Raw genomic sequence first — 25,817 nt, 5'->3', positions numbered from 1 at the left:
ATTCAAGCAGGCTCGGGTAACTCCACTGCTAAAAAAAACACATTAAACACATCACTTTTAGAGAATTACAGACCTGTCTCTCTCCTACTATTCATTGCAAAAACACTTGAACGAGTTGCTTTCAACCAAGTATCATCTTTCCTGTCTCTGACCAACCAGCTGGATGTCAACCAATCTGGCTTCAAGAAAAGACATTCAACCGAGACTGCACTACTGTCAGTCACCGAAGCACTGCGGATCGCAAAAGCTGCTTCCAAATCTTCAGTTCTCATCCTGCTGGATCTTTCTGCTGCCGTCGACACTGTGAATCATCAGATCCTTCTGTCCACCCTCTCATCACTGGGCATCAAAGGAACTTCCCTCCACTGGTTTGAGTCCTATCTCACAGGTAGGTCCTTCAGGGTCGCATGGAGAGGCGAGGTATCCAAAGCACATCAACTGACCACAGGGGTTCCCCAGGGTTCAGTGCTTGGACCGCTTCTCTTCTCCATTTACACCACATCACTGGGACCCATCATACAGGCACATGGTTTCTCTTACCATTGCTATGCTGATGACACCCAGCTCCACCTCTCATTTCAACCAGATGATCCCACAGTAGCTGCACGTATCTCAAGCTGTCTGGCGGACATCTCGGCATGGGTGAAAGAGCATCACCTGCAGCTCAACCTGGCAAAGACTGAGCTTCTCGAGTAATATTTGATGACCAGCTGTCCCTCACAGACCACATTACGAAGACAGCTCGATCATGCAGGTTTGCAATGGATAACATCAGGAAGATCAGGCCTTTCCTAACGGAGCATGCATCACAACTTCTCGTCCAGGCCCTGGTCATTTCTAGGCTTGATTACTGCAATGCTCTTCTGGCTGGACTTCCATCATGTGCAACTAAACCTCTACAAATGATCCAGAATGCTGCAGCTCGTCTTGTCTTCAACGAGCCCAAAAGGGCCCACGTCACTCCTCTGTTCATCTCTCTGCACTGGCTACCACTCGCTGCTCGCATCAAGTTCAAGGCTTTGACGCTTGCTTACAGATCTACCACAGACTGAGCTCCGTCCTACTTTCACTCAATCCTACAAGTCTACACCTCTACCATAAGCCTACGATCGGTCACTGAGCGACGGCTCGTGGTACCGTCACAGCGAGGCACTAAATCACTCTCCAGAACATTCTCATTCACGGCTCCATGCTGGTGGAACGATCTCCCCACCCTCATCCGGAATGCAGAATCACTGACAGCATTCAAAAGACAACTGAGAACTCATCTCTTTTGGGAGCACTTAACATAAATAAAAATTAAAAATAAAATAAATAAAAAACCTTTCCTTCTCCTTTAAATACTCCCTTGTCTGTTTTTTTCCTACTCTGAGCAATGCCTGAACTTTGTATTTTAAGCACTTCTTGCGTTGTTCTTGCCTCTTTACGATGACTCGCTTGCTTTAGTCCTCAGTTGTAAGTCGTTTTGGATAAAAGCGTCTGCTAAATGACTAAATGTACATGTAAATGTGGTCTGTTTGTACAAGCATTACAAGGCAAGTCGATTTACACCAAACATTTGTGCTTTAAAAACCCTTCACTGTATCCTGCATCTGTTGTCTGGTTTGTAGTTTGTCCGGTTTATTTAACTGTTAGTTTTACTTTCTTTGGGGAATAATAATATAGTGAGATGTAAATGTTCCTCTTCAGGGAGACTCCTCACCGTTGTCTTCTACCGCCGGCAGGATCTGACGATTCAAGCAGGAATCTGTCGCTGCACCACCGGATGGGGCTTACGCCAAAGATATATTGTATACACTATTTACATATTATTACTTATTCACTCAGAGTCTTTATGATAGAGATGATCTTACCACAGTCTCTCCAGTTTACAGTGAGGATCCTCCAGTACAGCAGAGAACAGCTTCACTCCTGAGTCTCCTAGTTTATTGTCAGACAGATCCAGAGATCTCAGGTGTGAGGGGTTTGATCTCAGAGCTGAAGCCAGAGCAACACAACTTTCATCTGTGATTCCACAATCATACAACCTGTAGAGAACAATGACACACATTAAGCCTATATCCAGAGATAAACATAACAATAAAAATATAGTTGCAAGCAGCAATGACGGGCCCAAGCCGGTGGCACCGCCCCCCCGCTGCCTTTAGGACAACTGTGCATGACGGGCAATATGAATGAAACACAGTAAATGTAAAAGAACCACATCAAAGTCGCCTGAATACGCCACATTTACTGCAGCAGATGGTGCCACTATGACTGTGAACCACAACAGCCACATCCATGAGATCATTTAAATGGATTTCATGCCATTGAATGTCATAGTTCACTTTAAAATTAGTGCAAAGTTATCTTTTGCATGAGGACATTTTTTATCTCAAGGTCTTTTTTTATATTTTTATTAATCTAATTATCAAACCAAATAAACGGATCTATGACTTATCTTTATTAATCAAACTTGTTAAGAAGAGACCAGGACTAATACAGTTCTCATCCTTTAATGCAGGCCAAATGCACACAGCAATGGAAGGGTTAAACTCTTGGAGTGTGTGTGTGTGTGTGTGTGTGTGTGTGTGTGTGTGTGTGTGTGTGTGTGTGTGTTTGTGTGTGTGTGTGTGTGCGCCCCCCCCCCCCTCTCTATATATATATATATTAGGAAGGGACAAGAAAAAGAGAATTTCACTTCCCCTGCACTGTTCAGTATCCAAGGATTTATTTCAGTCACACTGGTTGAATTTTTGGCTAAAAAGTCACTGAATCGTTTCGGATCGTATCGCTCTAAATTAACCAATATCGTCCTTGAATCGTATCGACAACCACGAATCGTGATACGAATCAAATAGTTGTTCAAATGAATCATGCGACCCATGAACGCCTCTCTAAACTACTTCGTGATTTTACAGTTTGAAGCGTCTGTCATATAAAAACACCATGTGCTGTCATAAATAAGAGGAATGTATTCTCATAGGATAAGAACACACAGTCTCATTGTGACCAGGGGGGCGTGGTTTTCGCGAAGTCTGTGGTGAGAGAGGAGTCAATAAGCTGTGCGGTGAGTAAGCGGGTCAAGTGCAGATGATGAACACCTGTGTCTGATTGCAGTGATTGGCGTGGAAAGACAGATATAAGCCGCGCAGATTGAGAATGCGGGTGAGAGAGAAAGGACTGGGACTTGTGCGGCGATCGAGAGGAAAGAGTGCTGTAGAAAGCAACGAGAGCTGAATCAGCTTGGAAAGAGTTTTGATTGAAGTTGTGCTGTGCTGTAGAGAAACTACGGTGAATGCGCTGTGTGCGCGCCTTTTATTTTGTTTGATTCTGAGTTAATAAAGTCCGTACGAGTCCCAGTATCGCCGACCCTGTGTTTTTCTTCCTCACCCACAAACGAACTTTGCTACACTCATTAATAACACACACACTGACGTGTCATCGATGTACTATAGTGTTTCTCCATGTCATAATCTGTGACGTAGATTTGAAACCTGGAGAAAAATCTCTACAATATCCAGTTTTCTCCTAAAATTACAATGAATGGACTGTGTTAATCCTGACTGTGCTGAGATCGAGTGTGTTTAAAGTAAAGGGTGTTAAATGTATATCATGATGTTTGTCAGTGTGACTAGCAGTCCTGCAGTTTCAGCTTAATGAGGAGCAGCTCATGTGTTCATCATTTACAGATCAAACACATGTACTCACAGTGCAGGAGAAATACAGCAAACGCTTCACACTGAAACATATTAATTCTTTTACATCATATGAACAGATGTGAAATTAATTTGATGAATTTGATCATGTTGTTTCAATAGCTTTGCTTTTAATGAATGTAATAATAGTTATTTCCCTGCATTTTATTCCATTTTGATTTAAAAGCTGAAGTGTGACATTCATATTATTTGTTAAATCATTGATTTATAATGTTTAAGTAAGAACTGTTATAATGTATTAACAGTGATGTTTGTTCTCAGTGTTACTTACCGAGCGTATCTAGTTGCTGTAACCACCGGCATCAGCTTCTTAAGAACTTCATCTGCTGAGTTTTTATTGCCACTAATTGAAAATAAAAAAATAAATAAGTTAATTATTAATGCTAACAATAATAATTCATAACATAAATAATACACTATACCTTCCTAAAAACCCTCAAATATTTTCAATTAAACACTGCTTTATAAAGGACATGTGAAAAAGTTGAGTAGGCTATCTATAACTGTAGAAGCCTCGTATTCAGCAACACAGATTTGTTTTTTCTTTCTTTATCTTGTCAATGTCCCTTTTGTCCTGTCAAATGCGTATATTTTCATGAATAAAGAAGTATTTTGTGTTTAACAAGTTGTAGGCTATTTGAAATGATAAAGTCACACGCGTAGCTCCCACCGCTGGGGAAGCCGCACTGCGCCCGCGCGCACACACAGCCCCCTCGATTAGTTCCGGAATGACACACACCGGAGTTATGTTTGGGACTATTTTACACCTTCATCACGACTATAAGTTTGCGTGTGCTTTCGCAGCCTTTTGTTTTGTGCAAATATAGCGTTTTGAGCAGCATTTGCAGACCCTGTCATGCTGTTGGCCATATGCCACTGCAGCAGTCATATTGCAGTATTAAGGCGAACGATTAATCAATGAATTGATCGTTAATCTAAATGATTTAAACGACTATCGATCATGGGAATTTGAGAAATTTGACATCCCTAGTTTGGGGGATATTTACCAAGGTCGCTGGTTCGCGTCTCCCCGGCCCCCAGACGCCTCATCTGGATTTCCGCTTGCGAGCAGTTTATATAACTGCCAAGCACGTTACAGGCGCACAAAATCAAATTGCAGACTCTCTCTCGTTTCTCTTTTCAGAAATTCAGGACGCTGGCGCCAGAAGCGGATTCAATTCCAACTCCAGTCACTCATTATTCTCAGCCGATCCTCCCATAAACCATCCGCTAAAACCCCTTCTGTATACCTCTATCGATTCCATCCTCCAAGCACTTCCTTCGCTGCTCCGAATTAGCATTTACGTCTAAATTCGATTAGAATATCCACCCTACAATTTCAGACTTGCAGATCGTAGATAACGAAACATTATCTTTCTTCATTAAAGCAAAACGGATAGTGTAAAGAAAGGTAACTTAGTTTACATTTTCAATTTGCTAACTCCCATTCAACCGTATCATTCTCTTATAAACTACTTGCAGCATAGACGTTCTAATCCCAACTCGATCCACTCTTTGCTGTCGATTTCAATCATCCAGCCACAGGTTTCTGGTTCCAAAAAACATCTTAAAGCAGTTCTCATCCAGTCCGGCATTGCAGCAAACCAATTTTCAAGTCATTCTTTTCGCAACGGAGCAGTAACCACAGCCGCACAAAAAGGTCTCTCCCAGCAACAAATTCAAACCCTTGGTCGCTGGTCATCTGAAGCTCTCATTACCTACGTCAGATCCAGCCGCTTCCACATCAGAAACGCTCACCAAGCACTAACCTATTAATTCGTTAATTCCCACCACCTGTTGCGCTCCATTCATTGTCACTCTCCAAACCACTTCAACCATTTCTGGCCCACCGTATTCACGCCCGTTTCAATAAGTATGTCTAATATACCGTGTATTTTTACAATTGCAGGCTCCCCCGTTTCGTACGCAGTGATGGCTCCTCGTTCGTAGGCCGGGCCCTGTCCCCCTCCCGAAGCGCTGGTCGAGCCCTCCCGTCCGAATCGCAGTGAGAGCCTGCCTGTCTTAATCGTCGTTGGACGGCCGCGCTCGCGTCGCTGTGCGGGCTCCCCGTTCGTTGGGCGATGAGGAGTCTATTTCCGTGTCCCAGCCCCCTTCGAAGCGCTGGTCGAGCTCCCCGACCGAGTTCACCGGACGCCCTGCGTTCGATCGCTGGCAGGGCTTACCCGTCTAATGCTGCGAGCACCCAAGCTCCCGTTGGATGCCGCGAGAGCCCTCCCGGTCAAACGGCTAAATCTCGTTTTTCCCGAAGCATGCTGCGCAATTTTCGCATTGTACTAGAGCTTCAGTTCAACTGCTGGCGGGGCTTACCCGTCCGATGCCGCGAGCTTCAAAGCCCCATCGGACGCTGCGAGAGCCCTCCCGGTCGAACGGCTAAACTCGTTTTTTCCTGACGCATGCCCGTGCAATTCTAGCGTTGTACTAGAGCTTCAGTTCGACTGCTGGCGGGGCTTACCCGACCAATGCCGCGAGCTTCAAAGCCCCGTCGGACGCTGCGAGAGCCCTCCCGGTCGAACGGATAAACTCGTTCCATAATCAAGCTCATTTAAATCCGGCGTCATCGAGCTGTCAGTTCAACTGCTGGCGGGGCTTATCCGTCCAAAGCCGCGAGCATCCAAGTTCCCGTCAGATGTTGCGAGCGCCCTCACGGTCGAACGGTCAAGCTCGTTCTTTAGTAAATACCTTCTCATGCCTTTCACTTTTTGGGGGGTCTAATTCCGCATAATTTTACGAGTGCTGTCCCGAGTTATGGGGGCTTTTATGGGGGAGTATTATGGGTTCGGGCCGAATTCCGAGCTCGAAGCCCTTCCCCCGGACAGCACGCCAAATACGCATTAAACTTTCTCCCTATAATTATATGTAAGTGTGAACTAGTGAAAAGGTCTGAAAGCTACTTTACTGTGTCAGAGTCTTATTCAAAACCTTTACAATGGCGACGAGGATTTAACTTTTACTCTCCCCTCCTCGAACATGGAAGCTGCACCGCCGTCATTCCCTGCTTTTGATATCACTGACGATCAAAACTCCTCCATCCGCTGGAAGAAGTGGTTACAGCGCTTTGAAAACTTCATTGTTGCTCTGGATATAAATGATGATACAAGGAAATGTGCAATGCTTTTGCATTATGCTGGGGATGGTGTACAGGACATTTTTGACAAACTTTCTGACACCGGAGAAGCAAAGGACTATAAATGCGCAAAAGACAAGCTAAGTGAGTATTTTTCCCCTAAAATCAACATCACCTATGAGACTTACAAATTCAGACAAGCTCAACAACTAGCAGGGGAAACACTTGACTCCTATCGCGTACGGCTACGGCACTTAGCAGCAACATGTGACTTTTCGGATGTTGAAAGAGAGATTAAAACTATGATTATTCAAACATGCGTGTGTAATAAATTGCAGTGTCAAGCACTACAGAAACCAGAGATGACGTTGACGGGACTCCTGTCACTCGGCAGAACCATAGCACTTACTGAGATTCAAGCATCAGGAATGGAACAAACACAACAAGATGCAGCACAAGAAAATCCACGGGAAAACATTATAGCTGTTGAAATGGGAAGAGGGGCGGGAAAGAAAAGATGCTACAACTGCTCCGGTACATTTTCACACATTTAGAGAATGGTATGCCCAGCATGGGGTAAATGATGCGATGCTTGAGGAAAACAAGGACATTTTGCCAAATGTTGTCGCTCTAAATGTCCACAAAACCGCATCAGAGACAGACATGAAGTGCACTATGTACACACCAGTGGAATCAGGAGCATTACAACCCAAGCAGCAGGTCCCGCAGACACAGAGTCCTCGGAGGGATATGTATACACAGTTACCAGACTAAAAACAAAGATAATATGCAAAGATAAAGGTTAGTGACTGTAAGATACAAGTGATGCTTGATTATGGGGCAACTGTAAATATCAATATTACAGTTGATATTTGATATTTATTACAGTTGAGACATAAGCCCTCACTCACTAAATGCACAGTTCCCATCTTTCCGTATGGTTCAAGTACCGCACTGCCTACCCTGGGAAAATTCACCTCACTGGTGGAATCCAAATCACGATTCACAAATGCAACCTTCCAAGTACTTCAAGGCAGTAATAGCAGTTTACTTGGCTATGACACTGCCAGTCAATTGGGACTAATATAAGTCTAACACAGACCTTAAACCAGATGGAGATGAATGCAATAGGTGATCTCCTCACTGAGTATGGTGACCTCTTTTGTGGGATGGGAAAATTAAAGGACAGAAGTCAAGCTGCACATAAAGAAAGACGTTCCTCCAGTCACGCAACCTCACAGAAGAGTACCGTTCCATATCAGGAAGCGAATTGAAGCTGAATTACAACGTTTAGAGGAACTTGACATCATCGAAAAAGTGGACGGGCCCACTCCATGGGTTTCTCCAATTGTTCCTGTTCCAAAGCCAAAAGACCCAGAAGCAGTGCGCATTTGTGTGGACATGAGGATACCAAATCAAGCCATCGAACGAGAAAGACATCTCACACCTACAGTAGATGACGTAATACAAGCGCTCAATGGAGCCAGGTTCTTCTCAAAACTGCATTTAAACTGTGATATAATCAGCTGGAACTGGAGCCATCATCACGATATATCACAACATTCTCCACTCATGTAGGACTGCGACGTTACAAAAGACTGAGCTTCGGAGTTTCCTCGGCCACAGAGGTATTTTAAAACGGCATTCAGCAAGCCCTGGATTGTATCCAAGGAGTCATTAATCTGAGTGATTACCTTCTGGTGTTTGGCAGAAGGAAGGTTAGTCATGATCAAGCTTTAAAGGCAACATTTCAGCGACTTAAAGAGTAGAACCTGCCTCTTAACAAGGCAAAATGCACAACCCACTTTAGACTTCTTCGGCTACACATTCTCAGATGGGGGTTTCTCTCCAGATCCCAAGAAAGTTCAGGCGCTACATGATGCTGCTGCCCCAACCAATGCCAGCGAGGTCCGCAGCCTTCTCGGCATGGCAAACTACAGTGCCCGCTTCATCAAAGATTTTGCCAGTGTAACTCAACCGTTGAGGGAACTTACAAAAAACATGTTCGGTGGACTTGGACAGAGGAACATCATAAGTGCCTTGATGAAATGAAACAAAGTCTAACAAGTGATGCTGTCATGACCTATTTTGACCAGTACAAATTAACTGAGCTGGTGGTTGATACAAGTCCTGTGGGTCTTGGGGCCGTGTTGGCACAGAGAAATGGCCCACATGAACCAGCCAGAGTGATAAGCTATGCAAGCAGAGCCTTGTCACTCATTAAATCGAAGTATTCACAAACCGAATGTGAGGCTCTCGCCATTGTGTTGGGCTGTGAACATTTTCACATGTATCTTAATGGGGCGTCATTTACCCTTTTCAGTGACCACAAACCTTTGGAATGGATTTTCAATAACCCCAAATCCAAGCCGCTTGCTTGTATAAAACACTGGAGTCTACGCCTTCAGCCTTACAACTACACAGTCCGTTACAAGTCTGGCAAGGATAACCCAGTGGATTACATGTCACGCCACCCCACACGTTTCACATGGCTTTCAGGAAGTTTTAAACATTAATCAACAAGTGGAAGAATATGTGAACTTTCTTACTGCAAACGCCGTCCCTCAGGCAATGCCATTAACAGAAATTCAGAATGCAACAACAGCTGACCCCAAAGTCATCCAATTCATCAAAGGAGGCTCATGGGAGTCTCTGTCTGAAAAACAGGATGTTGCCGATGGAGTTGATGGTACTGCAATGAAATCATTCCATAAAATCAAAGATGAACTGACAGTAACCGCAACTGATTGACCGACACTGTACTGCATGGCACAAAGATCGTTATCCCCAGTCTTTACAAGTCAATATCACTTGCACACGGAGACCACCAGAGGTTACTCAAAACAAAGAAACTTATCAGGGAGAAAGTTTGGTTCCCTGGCATTGACAGACAGGTGGAAACCATGATAGCAATCACACACAAGAACCTCTCTGCATGTCTGAGCTGCCTTCATCACCATGGGAAAAAGTTGGTGCAGACTTTTGTAGTCCGTTGCCCTCCGGTGATTACCTTTTGGTGGTTATTGATGAATACTCCAGGTATCCAGAGGTGGAGATTCTGCAGTCCACGTCAGCCAGAGTCACAATTTCTAAACTAGACAAAATATTCTCAACACTGGGAATTCCGCTTGAGGTCAAAACAGATAATGGTCCACCTTTCCAAAGCTCAGAATTGACAGATTTCGCAACATATCTAGGCTTCAGACATAGGAAGATAACTCCACTCTGGCCTCAGGCTAATGCAGAGGCTGAATGTTTTATGTGTACCCTTAAAAAAGGCTATACGTGCTACACATGTTGAAGGTCGCCCATGGAAACACTCTATACGCGTTCCTCTGCAATTACTGTACCACGCCTCACTGCTCGACTGGAATGGCTCCTGCCGATGTGCTGTTTGGGAGACGAATCAAGCTACCTGGATCTCCTCTTTCCTTCCAGTCTCTGACGGACGCACCACTACGACAGGCAGATGCCCTGGCAAAGAACAGGATGAAACAAAATTGCTGACCGGATGCGCCGTGCTGCTCCGGTGGCTTTGAGAGAGGGCGACGTGGTCCTGTGTCGTCAAAAGAAGGAAGGGAAGCTATGCCCTGCCTACAACCCCCAGCCGTACAAGGTTATTGCTGTCAAAGGTTCCATGGTGACAGCCAAACACAATAATCATGTCATCACCAGAAATACATCTCACTTCAAGACTCTACCAGCAAATGCAAATCACCCCTCTCAGTCCTGTGGTTTGAAAGTCATGAGTGGTGGACGAGATGCCATGAACTGAACTGAAACTCTTCCTAAACAAACCCCAGAACCTGTAGCCCCTGACCCCCCGGGGTCACAGTCACCTGTTCGTAGATACCCAGTCAGGATGAATAGAGTAACGAAAGGAGGGTTGTAATGTCTATGGTTTATAACACGTGATGTTATGTTATATTATTTCCACATGTCATGTGTTTTAGTTTGAAAGCAGACATTTTTTATCCAGTCCACTAGGGGGCGTTTTAGTTTCATAGCAACGCATGCGGCGTTGTGACCATAGACTGTAAAAAAGGGTGCGACACTGGTGGCTGGTGTTGCCAGATTGTGTGTTTTTTCCGCTACATAATAAGGCCCGTTTACGGTGTGTTTTAGCCGGGTTTTCGCCTGAAACGCTCTAGAGAAATTTGGCATCCTATTGAACGAAGTTAAACTGAGAGTGCTGCCGTTCAGAGACACCAGAATGACGAGTTCACAGTAACGTTCATCAGGCAGTGATACAGTACATTCAGTTCACGTTCGCCCAAAATATGAACGCGTTCAGGCACAACACTGACTAGCTTTTTTATTAATGCAATGACAGCTGTCTGTGTCTCCCAGTGTCTTACATTATTGTCAGTTTAGTGTTTAGTGATTAATTCACACAGAAACAAAAGATAACATGTATGCCTTTATCTTCAAATACATTATCTGTGTCTTAAATTTCACAATGAACTCAGATAAACTCAGTGCCGACCCGTTTTCCATCAGTTATTTTACATGAACTGGAATGTGTGCAAAGGATTGTGGGAGATTGAAGAACACAAAGGATACACTTGATCTATCCTTCAAAAAATGAAGTCTGTCTTCAAAAGATCCTTCAAACTGAGACGGCCTTCAGAGGCGCTTGATGACGTGGCAGTCGAGATATGCAGCCTTACTAGGACACAGCCACGGTTAGAGAAACACCCGCAAATTTTCTACAATATCCCAGAAATCAGTCTGTGCCTCGTGATTTAAACACCTCTGATCTCTGAGTTTCTCTTTGTTCATAATGTTTTAGACTGTAATGATTGCACTCAGTGTTACCTACCGATGAAATATGTATCCCATAAATCTGTTCAGGTCAAACTCCTTCAGTGTCTTCTCTGAGGACAACAACACAAACACTAAAGCTGACCACTGAGACGAGGAGAGTTTCACATCACATACTCCTCCACACCACATGCTCGTATGAGGTTTAGCTTCGTTCACTAGAGAAAGATCACCCAGTTCATTCAGACAGTGAAACAGATTGATGTATTTTTCTGGAGAGGGACTCTCACTGATCTTCTCTTTAATATAGTCAACTGTTTCCTCATTGTTGTGAGAGCTGTTTGCTGTCTGTGTCTTTAGTTCTTGTAAGAGACTCTGATTAGACTTCACTGACAGACCCAGAAGGAAACGAAGGAAAAGGTCCAGATGCCCATTTCTACTGTGTAAAGCCTCATCCACAGCTCTCTGATGGAGATCAGATAGGGACACTGTGCCTCCATTAGTTGATTTGGTAATCTGGTCAAACACATTGATGTTATTGTTGATAAAGGAGAGATGCACATATAGAGCTGCTAGATGTTCCTGAATGCTCAGATGAACAAAGCTGAAGACTTTCCCCTGACACAAGCCCAACTCCTCTCTGAAGATCTGAGTGCACAATCCTGAGTAAACTGATGCTTCTGCCACATCAATGCCACACTCGCTCAGGTCTTCCTCATAGAAGATCAGGTTGCCTTTCTCAAGCTGCCGATACGCCAGTTCCCCCAGTTTGACAATCATGTCTTCATCTTTCACTTTCTTCTCATAGTCCTTCTCATGTTTGATGTTGGTCTGAATGAGCAGGAAGTGTGTGTACATTTGAGTGAAAGTCTTGGGAATCTCTCCTCTCTCTGCTTCACTCCACATCTTCTCTAGAACAGTGGCTGAGATCCAGCAGAACACTGGGATGTGGCACATAATAAAGAGGCTCCTTGAGGACTTCAGGTGTGAGATGATCCTGCGGGCCAGACTCTTATCACTGATTCTCTTCCTGAAGTATTCCTGCTTCTGTGTGTCACTGAAGCCTCGTACCTCTGTCACTCGATGGACACACTCAGAGGGGACGAGATCCGCTGCTGCTGGTCTGGAGGTGATCCAGATGAGAGACGAGGGAAGCAGATTCCCCACAATGAGGTTCGTCAGCAGCTCGTCCATTGAGGCTGATTCAGTCACATCACACAACCTCACATCGCTCTGAAAATCCAGACACAGACGACACTCATCCAGACCATCAAAGATGAACAGCACTTTATACTCATCACTGGATATGGCCATTTCTCTGCTTTCAGGGAAGAAGCGATGAAGAAGATCTGAAAGACTGAGTGTTTTGTCCTTCATCAAGTTGAGCTCTCTGAAAGCGAGTGGGAATATGAGCTGGACGTCCTGATTCTCTTTCCCTTCAGCCCAGTCCAGGATGAACTTCTGCACAGAGACTGTTTTTCCAATGCCAGCGACTCCCTTTGTCAGCACAGTTCTGATGGGTTTGTCTTGTCCAGGTAAAGGTGTAAAGATGTCACTGCATTTGATCGGTGTGTCCGCTGTTTCTGCTCTCCTGGACTGTGTCTCAATCTGTCTCACCTCATGCTCATTATTGATCTCTCCACTTCCACTCTCTGTGATGTAGAGCTCTGTGTAGATCTCATTCAGGAGTGTTGGGTTTCCCTGCTTTGATATTCCCTCACACACACACTCAAACTTCTGTCTCAGATTTGATCTCAATGTGTTGAGAACTTGTTTAGAGTCATGGCTGTAAGATTAAAATACCACATTATTACACAAGTTAGAGAAATAAATAACCATAAATGAAAACATTTTCCATCATTAATCATGTGTTTGTGTGATGTGAATTGCAGCACCTAAAATTGAACAACATCAACTAAAGTCCTGCATTTTACCTGAAACCAGGACACATGCTTTCATTAAAGTTTTGTGGTTGAATCACAGGCTTGAACACAGTTTTGTTTTTAACTGGTCTGGGTGGAAGATTTGACCTTAAATCAGAATGAAGAGAATAAAGAATCAGACACACTGAAATTGATGTAATTTTGTCATTAACTGAGTAACAGACCAATAGGTTTTACAGTGTGTGAATGTATTAACAATACAATACATAGAGCTTTACACAAGAGCACAATGATAATCATTAATAGATGGAAACGTACAGGATTTGAAATCATTAAACTGCTGTATATTATAAAAAAATGCATAAAAATCAAATACTATAAGCATAACATAGAAATGACATACCTGAGATCAGGCTGTGGGTCTCCACTCTTAAACTTTAGTGGCGGCTTCATAGAGCAGTTACTCTTCATAGACACACAGCTGGACTCTGGGTTTGAGCTCTTCTGCTGGACTGAACTGGTTTTAAAACTAAGTAAAATAAAAAAGCATTCAGACTTCTAAATGTTGAGCACTTTTACTGGAAACTTCTGTCTTAAGAAACACCTGGAAGTGTTGTCACACTTTTGCTTTAATGTCTGTAAGTGGTGTTTTGCCAATGTTTCGTCTTGGTGTTAAACAGTGGGAAAAAATCTCAGCATACATTTACTTGATGTCATTGCTAGTAACAGACTGACTGACTGATAAATGTTGCTTTTAACTATAACTTTTATAGAAATGAAAGGGGAGAGCGGGCACAACCTAACACTTTTTTGATTTTTTCAGTTTGTGTAAATCCACTTGGGGTTCAGAGTATTTATTTTCCCCCATTAATTTCACACGTCTAGTACAAGTATGTGGTTTTGTTTCATTAATTCAGTATATCATTTTTGCTTCATTTCCCCTGAAAGGATGGAAGTGAAATGTGACAACATGCCCCATAGGTGAGGCATATCGTAACATGACCATATGACAGCTTAAAATGTTATCTGATCTAATCAATGTTCCCTCTAAGCTGCGTGCGTGCGCGGCCGCGCACTTCTGATGCCTCGGCCGCGCAGAAAAGAATAAAATGCCACGCAGAGGACTGACGCGAAATGGGTGGGGAAATCCATTTGATTGTAGTTTAAGTGAGAAATAATTTCAGTGCTCTGGTCAACCGCTATAGAGTGAAAACTGGTGAATGCAGTTTACAGGTTTCATAGAAAGAGAACGATGTGAGCGCGTGTGATTGGCAGTGAGTCGTGTGTGCGGTCCAAATAGCTCAATACGAGAGGCAACGAGAAACGCATAGACATGTGAAATAAAATCACATCATCATGTTTTAAAGAAGAGTGGTTTGATTAAAGTGGTGGAAATAACGGTTGATGGCAGTAGCGGTTTTAGGCACGGGCGAAGCGGGCAGTCGCCCGGGGCGGCATTTTTTCATGTCACATGGGGGGCGGCACGAGCAGTTAAAAAAATCCTCTGCGCCGCGAAGTTTTTCTATTTTCTATCATTTCAATTCAATTATTGGCAATGGCGCCCCTGCTTGCTGAGAAGGTGCCGTGCACAGAAGCGATGTCAAAGGGGTCTCCAGATTGGAGGTAGCTCACCAAGGGGCCGTTCACATATCGCGTCTTTTGCGCGCTCGAGGTCGTTATTTCAAATGTAGGCGCACGGGAAGCGCGCTCATAATTGAAGCGACGCGCTCATTTTTTCCAGGAGCAGCGAGATGAACATTTTTAATCTTTTCAGTATGGGGGTGCACCCAAACACGCGGGTGTTTTTCTCTTCTCCGTAAATAAATCTTTTAGCAGAGCTACAGCAAGCGTTTTTCTGTGGTGGAAATCCATTAGCTACTAAAACTTCTTTGTCGTTGTGGAGAGCGCAGTGCATGGTTGTATAGCAACGACAGCCATGGGAAAATCGGACCGAATTTTACTATTAATAATAAAAAATAAGCTACAGTGCATTATAAATGTCAGGGCCCGTATTCCTAAAGAATCTAAGAATCCTTTTAGAAAACTCTTAATTTACCTTAAAAACTTTTACGTAGGAGTCTTAGCTTAAGAGTGATTCGGGACCGATCTGAGAGCAACTCTGAGTAAGGAAAAGACAAAAACTCTCATCTTAGTGAGGAGGCGGGGCTGACCCCGTTGCTATGTATGACACAATCTTTTGAAGACTGTGATTGGTTGGTTGTCCAAGAAGGAAAAAAAAGAGCCATTTTAAGTATAGAGTTTACACACACACACACACACACACACGCACATTATATTTATGTATATAAATCCTTTTTTTTACCTTGCTGTTAATTTGATTGGCTTAGAATGATAAAAATTGTTCCACTCTTTCCAATTACACTGATTGCTGTCTATTTAAGTGGTGGTTTGAATGTTTGTTTTGAAAACATGGATTAAAAAACAAGAAAGACGAGAAAGCCTGACTGGTCAGAAGAACCGTGTTTACTGTTAGCCGAGTTAGTGGATGAACACTAGGCCGTCCTTAAAGGAAAATTCGGGCAGGGTGTCAAAGCATGGAGCGAGAAGCGGACGTGGGAGCTTATAGCGCACATTATTAACGGTTCATTCCCCTGCTTGTGCGCACCAGGGAAGCCTGCTATATTCATAAATACAGTTTTTTGAGCCTGCAAGGTGGGAATGTCCAGTGGAAACTAAATGAACTGCGACACAATAAGAGGTTCTGAAAGTGCTGTAATGTTTGTGTGATCACTGCTTACAGAAGGTTGTCACAGACCCAAATCACTATTGCTTTATTGCATTTTCCCATTTGCCAAATATCTTAATGTAGTGATCATTTCTGGCGTTATGGCATTCCTGCGCTGTGTCGGAGATATTAGCGTGTCTCTAATAAGATCAGTCACAAACATGATCACTGCACAATCTCATCTATAGCGTCTTATTAACTCACTGTCGTCATCTATTGTCTGCATCACATTTCTTCTCCCTCTTCATCGTTCTGTCATTTTCTCCTCTGCTAAAGAAACTCTTAAGCCTCTTAAAAGTCCTCATCCATACTCCTAACAATTTTGACCTTAAGACCTCTTTTAAGGGTTAAGATGCTTTCTGAATTACTTTTTTCTTTACTAGGATTTTTTCTTTAATTTTAAGAGTAAACGCCCACATTTCTAAGAATTTTCTTAGAATTTTGTCACTAGGAGCTACTTTTTACATTAAGATTCTTTAGGAATACGGGCCCAGGAATTTATCTTTATTGACCCATGCTTTTTATAAAGATGATTTAAAGGCTGAAATATGTGAGGTTTATCTTTTTATAAAACCTTTTTTGTCAAAAGTTTATTTGAACGTGTACATGTTAGTAGATAACATAAAACACACTCCTTTAAAATTTGGCCATCATCTTTAATGTTATTAACTTGGTGAATAGATTTCATTGTGTATTAGGCCTACTTTTTGAACAAGATTCTGTGTTTAACCGTGATCATTTTGGTCACTATATTCATGAAATTAAAATAATTTTCATAATGATCAACTAAAATCAACTATAATTATGTGTTTTTACAGTAGCCTATAATATGCAAAGTACAATTTTCTATTAAAAAATAATCTCTGATTCTGTCCTTTTCTCTGACATTTAAGGCCTAAGCTATTTTAGGTCTAAAACAGTTTGGATAGTTGTTAATATTAGAGTTATTAGAAATTATTTAAGAGATAAGTATTGTGTTACTACATAAGTATCTCTCGGCCACTTTCACTTTTAAAAACTCTATTTCGTGACAAAGTATAGTTTAACAAGTCATAACTAAAAGTGTGCCATGCATAGAATTCGAGGCAGTAACCAATGAGCTAATGGTACCCTGCGCTCGAAGGGGGTCTCGCCCAGGGTGTAATTCAATGTAGAACCGCCACTGGTTGATGGACACAGAACGGTAACAATTACACACCCACCCGCGTGCAAACTCAAAATACATCATTAGTTTAAATAGATGTTTTTGTGTGTGCGGGAGTTTCAGGCATGGTTATAGATTATAAAAGAGTTCACATTCACTTTTCTTAAACATATTTAGCTATTAGATCTATTTAAATGTTTCAGTTTGTTTTCATAATATAATACTATAATTAATATGTAAACAAATTGAAGCATTTAAACTGATATATTATATCACTTCAAATACTTCAATTCGATTTTTTTATATTATATTATATTATATTATATTATATTATATTATATTATATTATATTAGGCCTATATTTTATCATATTATTGTAACGTTTGATCAGGCACCAGTCCACCAGAGGGAGCCATCACCTGAATATTGAACTCTGTTACTTCCTGTTCCTGCCACATCATTTCCTGTCTTGTCATTTCCTGTCACTCTGTATTTAAGCCATGTGCTATCACTGCCTTATTGCGAAGTATTGCCAGTTCTCTGCCTTACTAAGCGTTCTAACATTCTCTTTTGATTTACTGTTATGACCATTGTTTTGCTTTTTGACTAACGCTTTTGGATTGCTGTTTTTTGGATTTGTCTGCCTTTGGATTGCTTTACTTGTGTTTTGACCAATGCCTGTGACCTGACTACGAATTGTGACTATTGTTTGGATTTTATGCTCAGATCCTTTAAAAAAGACCCGCTTATGGATTCCACTCAGCCTACATCTACTTTACAGAATACTTCGCCCGGCGCGAATCCAGCGGAAGTCGCTCAACTCCTCTCTACCATTGAGTATCAAAAGGATCTGCTCAATGGTTTTCAACACCAGTTACGGACACTGCAAGCCTCAAACGAGCATCTGACACAGTATATTCATTCTCTTCCTGCCCCACGTCCTGACCCGGTAAGATTCGCTTTACCCGATAAGTTTGATGGCTCTCCTGACAACTGCACTGGTTTCCTACCACAGTGTTCTATTTATTTTTCCAATCAAACTGAAAAGTTTAGCCAAGATCATACAAAGTGTTCCTTTATCATGACTTTGCTTACCGGGAAGGCCTTAGAGTGGGCCACAGCTGTTTGGGATCACGACACCCGTATCAAACAGTCATACAAATACTTCACTCAATTGATTCGTGATGTCTTCCAATATCCTGCTGGGGGCATGGACGCAGCTTCTCAACTAACTCAGCTACGTCAAGGTACCAGATCTGCTTCTGACTATGCTATCCAGTTTCGCACCCTTGCAGCCCAAAGTGGGTTTAATGATGTTGCTTTGAAGCACATTTTTCGTTCAAGTCTGTCTGCTAAATTACAAGAAGAATTGCTTTGTAAAGATGACTCCCTTGACTTCTCCCAGTTCGTTACCCTTGCTATCAAAATTGACAATCTCTTACGAACACAACCAAGTCCCAAGTCAGGTTATTATCTGCCTGCAACTACTGCTCAAATACCATCTCAGTCTAGTCCTACTGAACCCATGCAAATAGGACGAACTCACTTACCACCTGATGAACGGAGAAGAAGATTACTCAATCAACTCTGCTTCTACTGTGGTGAATCAGGTCATCGTTGTTCCAACTGTCCTATTAAACCCACGACCAACCCCTCTCCAAATTATCGAGTGAGTCACATGTTTAATACTTTACAAATCAGTTTATGCTTGTCACTTCCCATCATTTTGTCAGTTGCTAATCTAGACCACCATTTCTCAGCGTTAATAGATTCTGGAGCAGCTGCTAATGTGATTCATCAAGATTTAGTGAAGCAGTTGAACATTCCTACGACCAAATGTGAATCACCTATTGCTGTTACTGCCGTTGATGATGGTCCCATCGGTAAAGGTCATATCACTCATCAAACACTCCCCATTAAACTCAGAGTTGGCCTGCTTCACACTGAAGAAATCACTTTCTATGTCATATCATCACCACGAAACCCAGTCATCCTTGGATATCCTTGGTTATCTTCTCATGACCCACAATTTTCATGGAAGAAAAAGGAATTGGTTCGTTGGTCACCTCGTTGTCACGCTCACTGTCTGGAACTTCCCGCAAAACTTACAGTTTGCACTACCCATCTAGCCAAGAATCCTTTTCCATTACCAGATAATGTCCCCAATGAGTATGCTGACTTGGCTGAGGTGTTTAGTAAAGACAGGGCCACCAAGTTGCCACCTCATCGCCCCTTGGACTGTGCAATCGACCTCCTTCCTAACACCTCTCCACCTAAAAGCCGTGTTTACCCATTGTCCATACCTGAAACCAAGGCCATGGAAGAATATGTTGAAGAAGCCTTATTTTATGGATTTATTAGACCATCCACCTCTCCTGCAGCATCTGGGTTCTTCTTTGTTGACAAAAAAGACGGTAGCTTAAGACCTTGTATTGACTATCGAGCTCTCAACGCAATCACTGTTAAGAATCGCCATCCCTTGCCTCTTATTCCTTCTTCTCTGGAGCAATTACGGGAGGCCCAGTATTTCACCAAATTGGACCTCAGGTCTGCCTACAATCTCATCAGAATCCGTGAGGGTGATGAATGGAAGACGGCTTTTCTCACCACTAGGGGGCATTACGAGTATTTGGTTATGCCTTATGGGCTGGCTAATGCTCCGTCAGTTTTCCAGTCCTTCGTTAATGAAGTATTCAAAGATCTCTTGAATCAGTATGTGATTGTCTACATAGACGATATCCTGATCTATTCACACTCCATGGAAGAACATATCTGTCATGTAAGAACTATTTTGTCACGTTTGCTCCAGAATGACCTTTTTGTCAAGGCCGAAAAGTGTGAGTTCCATGTTACGTCAACCAAATTCCTGGGATACAATATTAGTTATTCTGGAGTTGAAATGGATGATACCAAAGTAAAAGCTGTCATGGACTGGCCCATACCCAGCACTGTCAAGGGGTTACAACGATTTCTAGGCTTTGCAAACTTTTACCGTAGATTCATCCGTGACTTCAGTACCATAGCTGCACCCATCACCTCACTTCTTAAAGGAAAACCCAGGAAGTTAGTGTGGCCGGAAGTGGCTACTTCAGCATTCAACAAGCTCAAGTCCAGTTTCACCACAGCTCCAATTCTTAAGCATCCTGACCCAAGACTTCCTTTTATCGTAGAGGTTGATGCCTCGGACTGTGGAATTGGTGCTGTCCTCTCCCAGCGTCATGGAACACCAGGCAAGTTACACCCCTGTGCATTCTTCTCACGAAAGTTAACTCCAGCAGAAACCAATTACGATATTGGTAACAAGGAATTACTATCTATCAAGGCAGCAGTTGATGAATGGAGACACTGGCTAGAAGGTGCCCTTCATCCCTTTCAAGTCATTACAGACCACAAAAACCTAGAGTATATCAAAGACGCCAAGCGTTTGAATCCTCGCCAGGCAAGATGGGCACTCTTTTTTACACGTTTCAATTTCTCAGTCACATACCGTCCAGGGAGCAAAAATAGCAAGGCAGATGCATTGTCACGTATCCATGACTCTGTTGATTCACACATGAGACCAGAAACTATCTTACCACGCTCCATCATCATCGCACCCATCCAATGGGATATTATGGAAGAGATTCAGCATGTCCTACATGAAGAGCCATCCCCTCCAGAGTGTCCAACTGGGAAAATCTATGTTCCATCCAGTCTTCGCAACAGAATCATTCAATGGGTCCACACATCCCTTGCTTCTGGACATCCTGGAATTAATCGCACCACCGCTTTGGTCAGAAATTCATTTTGGTGGTCCACATTATCTGCAGATGTTAATAGCTATGTAACTGCTTGTCAGATCTGCGCTCAGTCACGTACAGCTCGACAACTGCCTGCAGGACTACTAAAACCACTACCCATTCCTCAACGACCCTGGTCCCACCTTTCCATTGACTTTGTCACTGATCTTCCTTACTCTCAAGGATTCACCACCATCATGGTCTCCATTGACCGCTTCTCTAAGTCTTGTCGTCTCATTCCATTGAAAGGTTTGCCCACTGCCATGGAAACTGCCCAAGTTCTGTTTAATCAAGTTTTTAGAATTTATGGACTACCTGATGATATCGTAACGGACCGAGGGCCACAGTTTACATCACGGGTTTGGAGAGCCTTTTGCAAACATTTAAACATCAATGTCAGTCTCACATCGGGCTATCATCCTCAAGCTAAGGGACAAGTAGAACGTCTCAATCAGGAAATTGGTAGATTCTTGAGATCATACTGTAGCCAGGAACAGGAAAAATGGAGCATATACCTTCCATGGGCAGAGTATGCCCAAAATTCCCTCAAGCACTCTTCAACTGGTCTGACCCCCTTCCAATGTGTCCTGTGATATCAGCCTCCCCTATTCCCCTGGTCTGGGGAACCATCTGAAGTACCTGCTGTGGATGATTGGATTAAGAAAAGTGAACAGGTCTGGGACAATGCTCATGTCCGTCTCCAGCGAGCTGTTCGATCTCAAAAGATCCAAGCTGATCAACACCGACGTCCTCATCCTGAGTATCAGCCAGGTCAAATGGTGTGGCTTTCCACTCGCAACCTACGCCTGAAACTTCCTTGCAAGAAATTAAGTCCAAGGTATGTTGGCCCTTTTAAGATTGTACGTCAAGTTAATCCTGTCACATACCGTTTACAGTTGCCCAATAACTACCGCATCTCTCCTTCCTTTCATGTGTCCCTCCTGAAACCGGCCCACGGCTCATCGAGCCCCGAGACCACTGACGAAGAACCTCCTCCACCGCTCGAGATCGATGGAGCTCCTGCCTACCTAGTTCGGGAGATCCTAGATTCTCGCAGGAGAAGGGGTCAGATGCAATACCTTGTAGATTGGGAGGGATACGGCTCGGAGGAGAGATCGTGGGTAGCAACTAAGGACATCTTGGATTCATCACTCATCAGAGACTTTCACCAAGCCCACCCAAATCGTCCGGCACCCAGACCAAGGGGTCGTCCTAGGAGAGGAACACCTGGAGGTGTTCCTAGGGGAGGGGAATCTGTAACGTTTGATCAGGCACCAGTCCACCAGAGGGAGCCATCACCTGAATATTGAACTCTGTTACTTCCTGTTCCTGCCACATCATTTCCTGTCTTGTCATTTCCTGTCACTCTGTATTTAAGCCATGTGCTATCACTGCCTTATTGCGAAGTATTGCCAGTTCTCTGCCTTACTAAGCGTTCTAACATTCTCTTTTGATTTACTGTTATGACCATTGTTTTGCTTTTTGACTAACGCTTTTGGATTGCTGTTTTTTGGATTTGTCTGCCTTTGGATTGCTTTACTTGTGTTTTGACCAATGCCTGTGACCTGACTACGAATTGTGACTATTGTTTGGATTTTATGCTCAGATCCTTTAATAAAGACCCGCTTATGGATTCCACTCAGCCTACATCTACTTTACAATTATAAGCCTAAATTAAGAATCTCACAAGGGTATTGTTTAGGGCTCATTGTCATTGCCATTAAAAAGTTTGAAACCCCCTGCTGAAGAAAATATTGGAAATTCATAAGCAATAAACAATCATTTAACTTTGATGCTTTAATGCTTCCTGTACACAATTAATTGACTGTACTAAAACACTTTATGGTTTTCCCAAACCATCTCAGTGTAACAGCTTACTTTTCTTTCATACTATATTCTATTATTGAACTGCCCTGCAGAAGATTTTGTAAATTATTTTTCTTAGGATTTCTTGGTAAAGACTGTACAGTTAACAGCACTGTAAAAAAAATATCAGGTAACCTAAAATGTGCTTCATTTAGTGATTTCTTAATTAACTGCTTGTTTTTCGAAAATATGATTTAATACCAATAAGTTACATCAAGGGTCAAATAAAATAGAAATGGCACATTCAAGTTAAAAAATTTCAACTGAATGTTGAAACCATTGTGTTTCTACGTATGCTGTACAGGTCAGGTATAAAGAATATTTTTGCTCAGGTGGCGAAAAATGTCCGCCCAATAGAAAAAAGTTTTGCTCAGCAAGAAAAAAAATTAGAGGGAACATTGGATCTAATCAAAAAAAATATACAAGACAAACCAAAATATTTGTCAATAAAATACAATTATTAACTTTTTCATATAAAATAATGATTGCTGTATATTAATATTAATTTCATAAAACATAAAATACTATAAGCACAACATAGAAATGACATACCTGAGATCAGGCTGTGGGTCTCCACTCTCAAACTTTAGTGGCGGCTTCATAGAGCAGTTACTCTTCATAGACACACAGCTGGACTCTGGGTTTGAGCTCTTCTGCTGGACTGAACTGGTTTTAAAACTAAGTAAAATAAAAAAGCATTCAGACTTCTAAATGTTGAGCACTTTTACTGGAAACTTCTGTCTTAAGAAACACCTGGAAGTGTTGTCACACTTTTGCTTTAATGTCTGTAAGTGGTGTTTTGCCAATGTTTCGTCTTGGTGTTAAACAGTGGGAAAAAATCTCAGCATACATTTACTTGATGTCATTGCTAGTAACAGACTGACTGACTGATAAATGTTGCTTTTAACTATAACTTTTATAGAAATGAAAGGGGAGAGCGGGCACAACCTAACACTTTTTTGATTTTTTCAGTTTGTGTAAATCCACTTGGAGTTCAGAGTATTTATTTTCCCCCATTAATTTCACACGTCTAGTACAAGTATGTGGTTTTGTTTCATTAATTCAGTATATCATTTTTGCTTCATTTCCCCTGAAAGGATGGAAGTGAAATGTGACAACATGCCCCATAGGTGAGGCATATCGTAACATGACCATATGACAGCTTAAAATGTTATCTGATCTAATCAAAAAAATATACAAGACAAACCAAAATATTTGTCAATAAAATACAATTATTAACTTTTTCATATAAAATAATGATTGCTGTATATTAATATTAATTTCATAAAACATAAAATACTATAAGCACAACATAGAAAGGACATACCTAAGATCAGACTGTGTGTCTCCACTCTCAAACTTTAGTGGCGGCTTCATAGAGCAGTTACTCTTCATAGACACACAGCTGGACTCTGGGTTTGAGCTCTTCTGCTGGACTGAACTGGAACAGAGAACAGATTCAGTTTAATCCTTTAGATTACTGTTCATTCTTTATGAGAGGAACTATTTAAAGATACAATATGTAATTTTTTCACCACTAGGTATCGCTAATCTCTTATGGTGTGTTCACACCGAACGCGAATAGAGCGTCAAATACGCATCTATCGCGTCTCGTTAGACGCTTGAACATTTTGAACCCATTCACGCGTCCGCGTCACTCGCGAATAAAGAAACAACAACAGTTTCTTTTTGGCATACGTTTCCGTCATGTTTGAAATAAAAGATATGCTGCTCTACTTGTTGTGGAAGTCCCAAATACGGAGGAAAGCCAAACGCCGACGTGTCTGGGTTCACATCACCATCCAGAGATGCACCCAACTTAAAAATGGCTGTTTAGTAACAGCCATTATTTAAAATTGGAATTTCTCTGACATTAAAAATCTTTGGGAACTTTTGAAAGTACACAACTGCAGTGAATATATCTAACTGTGCAAGTGATTGTTTGATATTTTATTACAAAAATCTTACATATTTTAGCTTTAATATAAACATTTGTCTTTCATTAAAGAAATGTCATGATACTTTCAAAACAAAAACAGGCAAAATACACACACAAAAAAAAGATTCTATAAATGTTTATTTGATCCGTGTGTGTGTGATGATCTGATCAAACTGATGTGTGGGATCAAACCGATCTTTTTCTGTGATGTAACACAATATTTAACAGTGTTTGTTGAAAGTACCTGTATCCTGGAGGAAAATCTCCATCTCTGGATGCTTGTGAATCAGCCATGATGAAGATGCAGGAGAATCAGTTTGATCTCCTCCACTGACTCTGAATGAAGAAACATTCAAACACTAAATAGCTGTGTTTCCACTGTCGGGCCAGGGCCGGGCCGTGCTAGTGCGTGCCAGGGCCAGTCGCGTTTCCACTGTCACTTCCGGGGCTTGATCGGGGCTTACTCGGCGCCAAAGGCCAGGATTTCTGGCCCGTCGAATACCTTGGGCCAAAGCGGGCCAGCTCGGGCTAGAGGAGTGGTTACGCACAGAGGCGGAGTTTACCTGAGTCTGGAGACGACAGCGCCGGATGATTCTGTCAGCATAAAGACTTTTAAAATTATTTAACTCACTTTCATGTTTGAATGCCTTCTTTGTGATCTGATGTGGATTCTAATCACCGTATAAGGTAGAAATATTTATACACGATGCAAAAGACTATTCGCGCTAACCATTACCATAGTAAACATAGTAAACGCATGAAGATACGCATAGTAAAAAAACATGATGAACACTTGAAGAAATCAGACCAATCATAAAGGCTATCACAATCATGTTTTTATTTTATCTGTCAGTAGCATACGTCTCGTCTCTTTATACCGGACTATCATAAAATAAAGCAACTTCCCTTTCAA

General features: G+C 42.2%; 1 protein-coding gene across 1 annotated transcript in view; it reads right to left on the bottom strand.

Moving 5' to 3' along the window:
- LOC130073537 (NACHT, LRR and PYD domains-containing protein 3-like) overlaps positions 1 to 25,223 on the bottom strand; it is a 57,133-nt gene extending 31,910 nt beyond the window's left edge. The window contains exons 1-7 of the mRNA XM_056239008.1: positions 25,149 to 25,223; positions 24,293 to 24,406; positions 23,518 to 23,631; positions 13,834 to 13,947; positions 11,606 to 13,333; positions 3,970 to 4,041; positions 1,854 to 2,027 (exon numbers count right to left, since the gene is read on the bottom strand). Coding sequence (XP_056094983.1) covers positions 1,854 to 2,027; positions 3,970 to 4,041; positions 11,606 to 13,333; positions 13,834 to 13,947; positions 23,518 to 23,631; positions 24,293 to 24,406; positions 25,149 to 25,198 — 2,366 coding nt within the window. The 5' untranslated portion in view covers positions 25,199 to 25,223. The remainder of the gene's footprint in view (positions 1 to 1,853; positions 2,028 to 3,969; positions 4,042 to 11,605; positions 13,334 to 13,833; positions 13,948 to 23,517; positions 23,632 to 24,292; positions 24,407 to 25,148) is intronic.
- Between the last annotated feature and the right edge of the window lie 594 nt (positions 25,224 to 25,817).

This window comes from Rhinichthys klamathensis, unplaced genomic scaffold, assembly GCF_029890125.1.
Source record: "Rhinichthys klamathensis goyatoka isolate OS25496 unplaced genomic scaffold, OSU_Roscu_1.1 h1tg000550l_1, whole genome shotgun sequence".
Classification (NCBI taxonomy): Eukaryota; Metazoa; Chordata; class Actinopteri; order Cypriniformes; family Leuciscidae; genus Rhinichthys; species Rhinichthys klamathensis.
This window is presented reverse-complemented; position numbering and strand designations above follow the sequence as displayed.